Raw genomic sequence first — 12922 nt, forward strand, 5'->3', positions numbered from 1 at the left:
AATAAATGATTGCTTTAATAAGATTTTTTGATGTAATTTGATTTTAAACTAGGTAGTAATTTCGTCCGATAAAAAACATCATATTTATTATTTACCCACTCATGACAGTTAATGACATTACATACGCAATAGGAGTTTTTGAAAGTAACTGTCAACGAGCGTTTAACGTGAGTGTTTTTGCATTACATTGCGGGCTGAATTATTTTGTATGGACAAAATTATTGTTGCAACTTTAAGTATATGTTATCTATACTGGGTCAAGCAGATCTTGTCAGTAGAAAAAGGCGGCAAATTTGAAAAATGTAGGCGCGAAAGGATATCGTCCCATAGAAAATTTGAATTTCTCGCCTTTTTCTACTGACAAGATTTGCTTGACCATCTATAATTACCTTTACTTTGTCCTATACTAACCACCGTTAAGAGATTCGCCCGTATTAGATTTACTCACTGTATAACACGATTAAAATCGACTTTTCACGTCCCTAAAAGAGCACACATACACGTTTTTACGCACACATACACAGCCTGGGCGCATAAAAAAAGGCAACACTTGATTTGAAGTTCACCTTGTCAACAGTATGGTTGTCCTTTTTTTGACAAATGGCATTTTTAAAAGAGAGAGGTGTGGGAAGTGATACTAGTTGCTGCGCCGTCAAAGAGAACTGAAAACGTTGGGCCCTTGAATCGTACACTAACCAAAAGTGATCCCGGTGACAGCTCGCTTGGAAGGTATCTCTATATATTATAAATCTATGCTAAAACGTCAATGTCATTTCAAACGTAAGGAAATCTTGGTATTGAGTAATCCAAAATTCAAATTCTTATTGTTTCTTTAACTATTTACAATAAATATCTTCAATATTTAAAGGCCGTAATATTAGGAAAAAAAATTGCATATTCAAGGAACAATACCCAATAACAATGTTTCGGCAAATATTTACCCGTGGAATATGCCGGGCTGTTATTCTGCCCGCCTACAACTGCCTGAAAGCCACTGCGATGCAGAGTTCAATGAAATTTTCAAATTTTGCTGCTTATTGTAATAATATTCATCACCTTACTTTATATAATGATGTTTTAATATTCTAGAAACTTATCTGCCGACTCTTTTCCAGATATATGTCCTAGAACTTTTAGATCACAAAATGGATATTTCGCGCGTTTATATTCGGAAAAGGTTGAACCTCCGACATTGACGGCTGATTACAATTACGTGAAAGAAGCTACAACCAAGTCCTCTGTTTTAATTGTTGATGTTAGGGAGCCTGATGAAGTCAAGGAACATGGGAAAATACCAAATAGCATTAATATACCCTGTGAGTTCATGTTCAGTCAATCATGATTGGCTACTGATTTGCTTTCATATTTAAAGATGGAATACTCAATAAAAACATTCGCTTCTGTCCATGACTTTGTCCGCATCCAATGATGTTGATTGATATTTTTGATTCAAGCTTTTATCGTTGACTCTACTTTTCTTTCCACAGACAAATAATACTTATCAAGACAATTCTAACAACCCCAAACACAATTAGGTTGTTTTATCACAGAGTTCCTATGGCCACCTCCTGTCTCCATCATCAGATCAGCTCAATGGTACCATAATATTGCATTGTCACCCGACTTACATATGTATGCAAATTTTCAGCTTCACCAGAAACTGGGAAGTGGATCTAATTTGACTTGTAAGATTTGGCCCGTACAAACATAGTTCTTACATAGCTACATTGCAAGTTAAATAAAAGCTTGTAAAAACTATCCTATTATGTCCTTCCCCAAGCCTGAAATTATCTTCATACTAAATTGATCCAGCTGTTTAAGTTTAAAGAGGTTACAGACAGAGTTACTTTACATTTGAAATATTAGTAGTGATTGATCTATTTTACCAATAAAAACTGATCATTCTTGTTTCATGTTCCAGTGGGTACAGTTCCACAAGTGCTTGGTGAAATGTCGGACAAACAGTTCCAGAAGACTTTCAACAGGCCAAAGCCTTCTGCAAACACGGAGATCATATTCTACTGCATGATTGGAAAGAGGTCTGGCAAGGCTCAGCAGGAAGCTATCAACGCAGGGTATAAAAAGTAAGTTTTATAATTATAAAACATAACTACTGGCTTATGATAGGCCTATGAATCTTACAACACCATATATTATAGCCTCGTAAGTCCCCGTGTACTTGTACAAGTACAAATTAATTTCGAGTTTTGAACTCATATAGAAACAAAAGAAAGTTCTAAATTCATAAGCACCAAAATTGCCCTGTGTCTTTCGAGGATAGAGCAGACAAATTATAATTGAAAAAAATTAAAAAAGATAACTAAAAATTTGATTAAGATCCTTATCATTCACGAGGTCAGAACAATGACATGATAAATTATATACTCCAGTGATTTTTTTTTCTTTTTTCAGTACAAGGAATTATCTAGGCAGCTGGAATGACTGGGCCAGCAATCAACAGGCAGGATAGATATCATAGCAACCCGTCCTGCAATCTAAATAATTTATGTTACGAGACTTCTGAGTCTTGTTTTGTCCTGCAATCTACATAATTTATGTTGAGTCTTGTTTTGTTGACAAAGTCAATTACGTAATGTGTTGTTTCACTACTGTTCTAATAAACTGTTGGTATAGTTTTATCTTTTTTTTTCATTAAACTGATAGCAGTTGATAACATGTTGCTAGGAAAAAAATATGATCTAAACCACCTCAGTCTTTCATTGATATATTTGTTGTACAGGTGTGTAAGATTTAAAACACTGCAGTACTGCATATTTTATTTACAAAAAAATGCTTTTTTTGCATGAAGGCTACCTCGCATACTGAAAATTTCAAATTAACCTACCTATTTCTGTCCATGAATACTCAATACAGTGAATGGAGATACAGCTTGGCAAAAAACCGGGCAAGTGCGAGTCGGACTCGCGCACGAAGGGTTCCGTGCCATAATACAAAAAAAAAAAAAACAAAAAAAAGCAAAAAAAAACGGTCACCCATCCAAGTACTGACCACTCCCGACGTTGCTTAACTTTGGTCAAAAATCACGTTTGTTGTATGGGAGCCCCATTCAAATCTTTATTTTATTCTGTTTTTAGTATTTTTTGTTATAGCGGCAACAGAAATACATCATCTGTGAAAATTTCAACTGTCTAGCTATTACGGTTCGTGAGATACAGCCTGGTGACAGACGGACGGACGGACGGACGGACGGACAGCAAAGTTTTAGTAATAGGGTCCCGAGTAGAAATTAAAAAGTGGCAACACTGTAGTGTCGTCCCGTTTTCTTATATATATTGGTTTGAAAGGGACGACACTACAGTGTTACCACTATTTAATTTCTACTCTTTTTTTCCAAGCTGGAAGGGTAATAATAATAAAGGTCCCATTGGCATTATTTACTTAGGGAACTGTAATAATAGATTAAATGGAAAGGAAATAGCTAGAGAATATAATATTTATAGAGTAAAATTGCACAAAGTATATTTACGGAAGTGACATAATTTTTTAAAGTGATTATTCAAAACATAGACTTAGCAATTTATCACTGATTTATCACTCATTTTTGTCCTGATTTGCTTGACCACTCATCCCAGCTTCCAACATAAGTTTTTGAACTGCAAAAGGAAAATAGATTAGAAAACTAAAATATTTTTTGTAGAGCAAATAAGGTTGAATTGTTTCATTATAGAGTTCCCATTACACCCACAAATTGTATAAATGCATTTGACCCAGTGAACGCATATTTGACCCTCTCAGCAAATATCTAACCTTTTCTTAATACTAAATCTGACAGATGGATTTACCCAATTTGAAGTTAAGCAACTCAATTGGTCTACCTACATCATCAGATCTGATAATAAAAAACATTACACTGTCTCTGAAGATATTTTTTCAATCAAGGTGGAACTGTCGAGATCCGGATATTATCCTAATAATTGTGTAGAGTACAGGTTGGATAGTTAGACTTTTTCCAGCTCCAAAGCCTATGTATCACTGCAACCATCCCTGATCTTTTGTGATCGCCACCTACTACAACTCTTGATCCAAACCTGCAACTTCAAACAGTGGTAGGATCTTTCTTTGATCTCGAGAGACTAACTCTCCGGGCGCAATATGTGTCCGCCCAGGATTAAGTCTAGCTATCACTTACTTTGAATAGCCAAGCTGGAGTGCTTTGTCTAGAGCTTGACATGCCCGTCTGCCGGATTTACAGTAGAATATTAATTCACTAGAAGGCTGCGGCTTATTACGTTGATAATGCTGTCTGAACTGCTCATCTGACATCGATTTTAATGCAGGCTCGACATTGCCCACTGAAACAAATGAAAATATAATTACTACATGCAACTACATTAAAAAAATAGATAAGAATATATATGTCAATTTATAAGTTGTATTTTTTTAATAAAATAAATATATAAATAAAAATAGACCTTATTTCTACTATTACTGCTTTATTTTATTTAAAATACAGGATAAAGAGCACTACTAAAAATATTGAATCAAATTTATCATAAATGTAAGGTTAACTTCATACTACATTAATATGTTTATGTTTTATGAGTTACACTATTTACTGCAGCAAAGGTGTTAATTTTATAATAACCATACTACTATAACTAACTTCTTCACTTCAGCAATTATCAAGTTGTTTATAAACTATTCTTTACATTGAATTTATTTTAATAATTGATTTGTAATAAATATGTCTTACATGGAATATTGATGCTCGAAGGTATTTTTCCAGTACTGGCGACCTCATCAGGATTACGGACGTCAATGATCACCTTGTCCGATTGCTGTGTGTACTTGGATATATCATCGAAACTCACAACTCTCCTTGGGTCGACCATATTTATAGAATTTAATGAAAATCCTCTTTTCTGCTGGCTTGGAGACTTGACTGCAAAGTTTGGTAATCATTAAGAATGCTAATGACACTAAAGGCACTTGTTGATTATCAAGTTCATGAATAATTTATAAACTGATAAACATGTATTGGGGGCTATAACCCGTAACTGCTGTTTTTCTGAATAAATGGGGTCACAAATAATATACCTACTAAGCGTTTATTACTAGCGGTTAAGGGCATTTATATAAGCCCCCGGATAGTCTTCACATCATAAATAAAATGTGCAAAAATAAACAAGCATTGTACTTATGTATTGTTGGGTGCATGCAGACGAACACAATGCGGATCGGGTCATGCTTCTTGCAATAGATACGGCACGAAGAGATATCATTATGAAAATACAAACATATACGTGTTCGAAACCACCACCACAAAAACCAGAATTAAAACTGGAACAAAATCACAGAAACAAAATGCGTATTGTTAATGGAATAAATAAGTGAAAACTACTAGTAACTTCTTTACCGATAAACTTTGACGAAAGTGATAAATTAATGATATCAAAGCGTGTTAAACAAACTAAAAAAATCAACAAATAAATAATAACATTAAGCCATTCACACGTACTGAACACTGAACTGAACGAGATGAAATATGAAATGAAAGTTGAAAACTTTTTGAAATTGTCAGTGTCAATCAATTTTTCCGGGTTTTGTTCACTAGTGTTGCAATCCGTGAATTTAATTAATATCGATTAATCGATTGATTTATTTGTTGACTTCTTTTTTACTACGTGTGTATAGAAAAAAAAGTTAGACCAAGAGAATTCTGCAACGATTTTGATAGGATACGCAGTGCAAGCGTTATTTTATTCGTTATAATTTCACAGAAGTTTGATGTTTAAAATAACACTCGTACTGTGTGTGCTATCAAAATCGCTGCAGATTTTTCTTGGTCTAACTCTATTTATTCTATAACTTTTCGTACTGAATGAAAACGATATCATTATGAACTGTATAACAATTACTTGTTAGAGTAGGTAAGGACAAAAAAAATTTGGTTATTATTGAATCTAATTACGTACAGTTTATTAGAGCAAAAATTCATTTTTACGGAATATCATTTCATGTTTTTAATAGTTCCGATCAAGCTAACTCTGTACAGACTTGGTAAATGACAAAGTTTACAAATCACCATTAACGTCAGATTTATAATATATGTACGGTAAGTATACCGTTTTTTTGTAGGTAATTTTTATTGTGGCACGCCACACTTTGTCACGTAAAAGTTGTTACAGAGTTAACTTAGATTGACTCATATCTTCTTTTCAAATAATATTACAGAAAAAGACAGCAACGTTATTAAAATAAATTTATTGTAAACATTATCAGTCTTACCGTAAATTTAAAAAGTGATGATAAAAGTGGAAGGAAAAACTTTACATTCCAGGAGCCTATACATATCATAGTAACCGCTCTACAGAATTATCGATAGTTATATTTTGGGGATAGTCTCTAAACAGAAACATGCAATATTAGTTAATCAGATGACATGGAAAAGATAATTTAAAGTAAATCGTTTTAAAATTAATATTTTCATTTAAATTAACTTGTCATTTTTTGCTACATTAAAATATTCTATTTTATGAGTATTTCACGTATTAATAAAAGGACGAACAGATATGTCCACCTATGGTTAAATCGAATTGTGATTATATCGTAGTTTTTAGCTTTATTTGCCCGAAAGGCTATTGCTATCTTTCTTATCAGAAACCGATTAAGTAATTAATTAATTTACAGTAAGATAAGTATAAAAATATACCACGCTATTTATTAACGTGGTTGTCAGTAAGCTACATAGCAACGGAAGTTTTTAATTTTTTGCCACCTTTTCGAAATACTTTTTCTTCTCGTCTGGGTTAGGAATGATCTGAAAAAAAAGGAAATGTTGTAAGCTTATTCCATTCTAAATAATAAAAATTATTTTTTACTTTTAAGATTTTGGATGTATAGGTACACATAGATTTACCGTGTCTTGTCCTGGTTTCCACCCAGCTGGACATACTTCGCCATGGTTGTCTGTATACTGGAATGCTTGAACCAATCTTAAGGTCTCATCAACAGATCGGCCTACTGGTAAATCGTTCATAGTAATCTGCCTCAAAATGCCTTTGTCATCAATGATGAACAGGCCTCTCAAAGTATGGCCGAGATCTTCTAAATATACACCATAATCTTTAGCAATGGAATGGCTGAGATCGCTAAGTAGAGGAATGTTGATTTTTCCTAGACCACCCTCTTTTCTGGGAGTATTAATCCATGCCAAATGAGTGAAATGAGAGTCGACTGAACAAGCCACAACTTCGGTATTGATTTTCTTGAACTCATCGATCCGTTCAGAAAACGCCAATATTTCCGTGGGACAAACGAAAGTGCTGAAACAAATACAAAAAGCAAAAAGATGAAATCATTTTATATAAACTACATTTAATATTTTTTTGGACTTGGAACATAACCAACTTCATTGTTGTAAAAATCACAGATTACTGTTGATTCCAAATTGTTTATATTTTTTACACAACTGATCAAAGAGAGGTGGAGTGTTAATGTGTTTTAGTAAATTCTGGTAGGTATGTGCAAGTCTAGTTCTGTGATAAACTGATAAATAAGTTTGTAACTTGTTTACCACTTACAAGTCTAGGGGGTAGAAGAAGAAGACGAGGTATTTTCCTTTGAAACTCGACAAAGATAGCTGTGTAAATTCTCCATTGACGACTGCCGTCGCCTCCCACTCGGGTGCTGGTTTTGAAACTGTAATAGTAAAAGTAGCTTATTAATATATGGAAACAGGTTTTTATCTGTAGGTTTTAAAGTTTTATCATATTTGTTCATTTCTTTTTTTTTTTGTTTTTATTAATCAAATTTACATTTAAATGCACTGAAAAAAAATATGGAAACTGATATTATGCTATAATATAATTCAATTAAAAAAAATATATATATATATATATATATATATATATATATATATATATATATATATATATATATATATATATGATTTATAAATCATGTCCTAAAAACAAAGATCGACTTTTTTATTATTCATACAACTATAATTTGTCATGGCACCTTATCAAAAGTGATTGGACTTGGAGCTAATTTCAAGCTTAGGTTAAATGTTATCAGCGGATGGTTACAATACTTACAATTACAAATATGTATTATTTAGCATAATTTAATATGTACTGTATAACAAGTTAAAAGATAGGGCTCGTCAGTTATATACTTACTTACGGCTTTTGTAACTTGTAATTTATGATCTATTTTCCTGGCACCGCCGGGAAAAACATTACCGCTTCCGAAGGAATAACACGAATCACTTTCGAATAGCGATGATTCGCTACGGATTGTTAAACTTACAACTATAAACAGTGTCGTTAAGTAATACTTCATGGTAAATTAATTAAGTATCAATATTTATAAACAAAAAATGCAACAAAGTCCTATCCGATATCGGACACGTACTCTTTTCTTTACGCACACCTACCTACACATACTATACACGTTATGATTTTATATGATAGTGTAGTGAAATAGGATTGAAAAATATAGTATAGATAAACAAAACCTTTGCTTATTTCATGTATTATTCGTAAGTTATTGAAATGATGACATATATAAAGGTTAGATTTTTATTCACTTTAAAAATATATGTAAACGAATGTAAGAACTTTAAATTATTAAAAGATATATTTGATATTACGAGTAAAAAAAATAGTAATCGATTTAATGAATGAATGGGCAGTATCGAGTTTTGGTGGGACATCACTAGCGGAACATATTTTACATTATTATTATTTTAAAACAATAATACAAATTGAAAAAAATTATATTAATTAAAATATTTTATGTACAATAATAATAATTTCATCATGATTAAAAAAAATTCGTCCAGCAGAAAAAGTTTTTACATTTGTAGGTTTCGAACTGAAGCGTCGCATCTTTCCATTCGTTTACGTCGTTAGCTCATTCATTCTCCCTAATAATTTTCATTCGTTTCGTTCGTTCGCTCGCTACCTAGCTTGCGAAAGTCGTATTGCTATTTTTCAGTTATTATGTATTTGTATTAATGTAAATTATAATTGAAAATGTGTTCTCCACCCTATATGTTTGTTTTATCATAACAGTAACTAAATAACAGTCCATCGCGACAGTTCGCGGTAAGTTCGGAAGTTTACTTCGCGATCCACTTGTCGTTCACTATGGCGGTGGTTGATTGATACATCGAAGCAAGTTGTAAATAATGTTGGAAGCCGTCGAAGGCGCATTTGAAGTGTTATATTGTGAATTAAGTGGTTAATTACGTTTTTTAGATGGATGTGCCGGATGAAGGTGTTTTGGATGTGGATTTGTTAGGGGACGAAGGTTCCGAGGATGATGGAGAAGGAGCGCCCCCGAGTTCTGGTGAGTCCTGTAAGCCCCATAGTCATAGAGTCATTATCTATCCTTTCTCAACCTCTTGCTACAGTTTTATCTTCTACATATACTATCGTAATAATACTCTAGTATATCAGTTTTTAATATGACGTCGTTGGTTGTTAGACTTCTACGCGGGTCCGGCGTCGACGCCAACCTCTTGCGCGTCGTCGCCGCGCGGCGAGGAGCCCGCGTCGCCGCACGGGGGTGCAGCGGCGGCGCCCGCGTTCTTCCACCACCAGCCGTATGCGCGGCCCTTCTTTACCTCGGGCCGCCGCGGGCCCGGCAGGCCGAGGAAGGAAGGCGCCAAACTGGCGAGAGAGGGCAAGATTGTTAGAAGGTAACCATGCAAATTACTGATAAACTTTTCATTAATTTCAGAATTAATTGTATTAGAATAACAAATATTAGATAATTAATTTATATACAAGTAAGTTAAAATAAATTATATAGACAAGGGCTCCAAGGACCTGCAGGTATAATTTTTAAGTTAATGAGAAATGAGAATAATGAGAACAGAGTCCCGATGCAGACATGAATAATCCCAGCTAGTAGGAGAGTGCACTTATCTACTACCTATGTATGTGATCTTTATATACTAAGCTGTTTTATATCTAGCTGTATAAGAAGCTAGAATATCTAGGTCAGAGTCAGAGTATTTCAGAGTTGGTCCCATAGAAAAAGTTGTTCAGTATGGCCTACCTAATCACCTCGCACAATATAGCTAACGGTCCAAAAATGACCCTGTATATTGAAATTTCAAAACTGAGTAGTTAAATTAATTCAAAGTTGTTAGAGTCTGTGCGGCAAGAGAAGAGTCCTGGAATATTGAGGCCCAATACATTCTATGACTCTTATCTTTCCAAACAGACTCTATGTTCTGATGAAAATGCCATATTTATTGCCTGATTTTGATTTGACGTTCTTTGAAACCCTGGGGACATATCCTTGAAATGTTGGGAGGTCATTTTCAATTCAATTTATATGATTAAGTCCCATTTAAGTGAGTTATAATCTATAATACTGCTTATACAATAATGGAATTTTTTATGTAACCCCAAACTGCATATATAAATCAAGGTATATAATTAGGTACCGAGGCGGTGGTGCTGGCTCAGTCCGTGGGGCTAAAAGACACCGAGGCAGCCGAGATGACGCCCTTGATGACATGATGGATGAGGACGACTTCACCATGCCTGCTCCTGAAGAACCACCTTTTATGCCTGAGAAATGGTAAGGAAATCCTCCTTACCAAATTTCAACCTAATCTGTCTAGTAGTTACGGAGCACATTTACTGTGATAGACAGACGGACACAAGTGACCGTTTATTTCCTTTTGAGGTATGAAATCCTAAAAAAAACCTAAGATATGTTCATAAAATTTAGGGCAAGATTATCATCTAGTCGCCCAGAGGCCTATAAATAGGTCTCCCATATCAAGAAAGCAAAAATTTAGCAAGTTAAACAAAATGAAAATAAATATTACAGCATAATTTTACACAGATCAACCAACAATAACAGTCTCACAGTAAGATCAAAGGCTGTGCGAGATTAATCAAAATCATGTTGTTTTGTAAAATCTTTTAAAAGACAAGGATTATTAAACTATAAACTAAGGACTTGAAAGCTAAAAACTAGATTATTTTCAGGCCAGGCAAAGCTTGCGCTCTTTGCAACTTGACCGAGCGCAGTCAGCTAGGCCAAGGCGAGATGCGTCAATTCCTCTGCAACATCGGCGATGGAGACGGCAGCACCACACCAACAGTGCCTAGTGGGGGGACCACTCCCAATCCTACCCCGATTAGTACCCCAACCACCCCCGTCACCCCCGGTCTGGCCTCCCCTCCCCCCGAGCTTGTGGACCCTAATCAACATCCCTTGGCGTTGCCGCTGAGTAGGAGGCAGAAAGCATTTAATAAGTGCAAGTAAGTTTATTTAATTGAGTATATGGATAAATATTTTTTTTGAAAAGCTAGCAACAGGACTTACACATAATTCGGACAAAAATGTCAGGCAATTTTCGTTAGATCCCTTGCATTTTATGATGGATGATGAAGTACAAAATAAATTATTTAGAAGTTTGAATGAGAAAAATTTGTCTGCAAATAGTTGCCTCCTTTCATCATTTTCTTGAAAAAATGAGATTTATATGCACCATGTTGTTATCACAAGGTTAACAGATGGACAGAGGTAGATAAGTCACTAAAACAAAACATTACCTATCTTTCAACCTGCGGCTGTCTACTAATTCTTCCGAGAGATCTCCTTGAGGTCCTACTCAACATCAAAGGTTTGATAGGATTCCTTTAGGAGTTGGGCTATCAGGACTTGTCTACCCCCCACCAATATGTGCTAGTTGTCGAGTTGTGAAAAATTGCCCGGGCTACAATACAATACTAATTCTTCACTTCCTTTCAGAACACCTTTACACAACCTAGAGCACATAGACGAATTGTCAATCATCGGACACGTGGAGTCCGTTGAGCTCCCTGCTGTGGTCAGCTCTGGGGCCTTCTACGTGCACCGCTGCTGCCTTGAGTTCAGCCCGCCCTTCCATGATCAGGTCAGAATTTACTCTCGTTTAAGTAATTGTGTATGAATTGTGTTTATTCACCAAAGCTGGCACAGATGGAATGAACGAAACTTTCATTGTATGAGTGACACCTATATCGGTATACAGTCAGCACCTCTAGCATAACTTACAGTGACAGGCGCGAGAAGAGACAATTCGGCGCGACTTGAGGGCTTGTCGCGTGTTGGCAACTCAACTCACGCGCGAGAGCCGCGAAAGTTTTATCCTCTATCCGCCCATACGTCAAACCTTGCCAAGCAAAATGAAATTTTGATTTTGTCAACACAATGTTCAAATTAGAATGGAACAGGAGATCTTTTTATAGGTCTCTGGGCGGCTAGAGGTTATTGGTTACATACATATGTAGTGCATAATTGTTTTCGTATTTGACATGCTACGTCAGTCAACCTCTGTACTTTTTGTACCGAGACTGTCTGAAATAGCAAGACACGTTCGTACCTTTCCATTTTCAATATGATGGAAAATAATGATGCAGTACATCTGTAATGTGTAATGTGATACACACATAGATATTTTCATTCACTCATTCGTTCCATTCATGCCAGCTCTTGTGATTCGACCTGCACCTTTACACAATTTAAAGCGCATATAACACTTTCCCTTAAACAACTGGTCCAGATCCAGACTACTTGTATCTTCTATTGTACTGCCTTTTCCCATATGTGTAATTTATTTTTCTGCGAAATTGAAATATCAATTATTTGTAACCAGGTGGCTGCTTCAGCAGAGGAGGATAAGGAACAACTAGAAGAGTCCCGGGTGCGGGGCATTGTGACGACCGCGTTGACGCGAAAATGTGCCTTTTGCGCTAGACATGGTGCGAGCATCCCTTGTAAGGTAAGGACCTACTCCATAAACAATGTACATGTCGGCGGCCGATCGTAAGATCAGGCATATCGTGAAATTCCTAGGCATCTCGTGAAACGTGAAAATCTTTGACTCGGTTCCCTGAGCCGACGGAGCCCCGCTACGCCGGGCTCCTATTTCTGGGCAGTTTGC

The 12922-nt window shown here is 35.4% G+C and overlaps 4 protein-coding genes across 6 annotated transcripts in view; 2 read left to right on the plus strand and 2 right to left on the minus strand.

The window, feature by feature from the left end:
* The first annotated feature begins 794 nt into the window (after nt 1-794).
* On the plus strand, nt 795-2571 carry LOC134664798 (uncharacterized). The gene is made up of 4 exons (XM_063521538.1): nt 795-1039; nt 1116-1316; nt 1922-2084; nt 2413-2571. Exons 1-4 carry the CDS (start codon nt 922-924, stop codon nt 2468-2470), a joined length of 540 nt encoding a protein of 179 aa, XP_063377608.1. The 5' UTR covers nt 795-921; the 3' UTR covers nt 2471-2571.
* An 883-nt stretch (nt 2572-3454) lies between these two features.
* LOC134664342 (rhodanese domain-containing protein CG4456-like) lies at nt 3455-5335 on the minus strand. Of its 3 annotated transcripts, none has more exons than XM_063520915.1 (4): nt 5159-5335; nt 4715-4903; nt 4151-4313; nt 3455-3614 (listed from the first exon to the last, which is right to left on the minus strand). In XM_063520915.1, exons 1-4 carry the CDS (start codon nt 5241-5243, stop codon nt 3557-3559), a joined length of 495 nt encoding a protein of 164 aa, XP_063376985.1. In that variant the 5' UTR covers nt 5244-5335; the 3' UTR covers nt 3455-3556. The 3 variants fall into 3 exon arrangements, with proteins under 3 accessions (XP_063376985.1, XP_063376987.1, XP_063376986.1); XM_063520917.1 differs by having other exon boundaries at nt 5259-5307; XM_063520916.1 differs by lacking the exon at nt 5159-5335 and adding an exon at nt 5059-5107.
* Nucleotides 5336-6249: 914 nt separating this feature from the next.
* LOC134664341 (peroxiredoxin) lies at nt 6250-8411 on the minus strand. The gene is made up of 4 exons (XM_063520914.1): nt 8145-8411; nt 7545-7662; nt 6881-7286; nt 6250-6781 (listed from the first exon to the last, which is right to left on the minus strand). Exons 1-4 carry the CDS (start codon nt 8305-8307, stop codon nt 6725-6727), a joined length of 744 nt encoding a protein of 247 aa, XP_063376984.1. The 5' UTR covers nt 8308-8411; the 3' UTR covers nt 6250-6724.
* Nucleotides 8412-8896: 485 nt separating this feature from the next.
* Nucleotides 8897-12922, plus strand: part of LOC134664346 (histone-lysine N-methyltransferase 2C-like) — a 77862-nt gene continuing 73836 nt past the window's right edge. The window contains exons 1-7 of the mRNA XM_063520920.1: nt 8897-9074; nt 9228-9318; nt 9457-9670; nt 10423-10563; nt 10980-11255; nt 11749-11893; nt 12635-12760. Coding sequence (XP_063376990.1) covers nt 9228-9318; nt 9457-9670; nt 10423-10563; nt 10980-11255; nt 11749-11893; nt 12635-12760 — 993 coding nt within the window. The 5' untranslated portion in view covers nt 8897-9074. The remainder of the gene's footprint in view (nt 9075-9227; nt 9319-9456; nt 9671-10422; nt 10564-10979; nt 11256-11748; nt 11894-12634; nt 12761-12922) is intronic.

This window comes from Cydia fagiglandana, chromosome 5 (assembly GCF_963556715.1).
Source record: "Cydia fagiglandana chromosome 5, ilCydFagi1.1, whole genome shotgun sequence".
Lineage (NCBI taxonomy): Eukaryota > Metazoa > Arthropoda > Insecta > Lepidoptera > Tortricidae > Cydia > Cydia fagiglandana.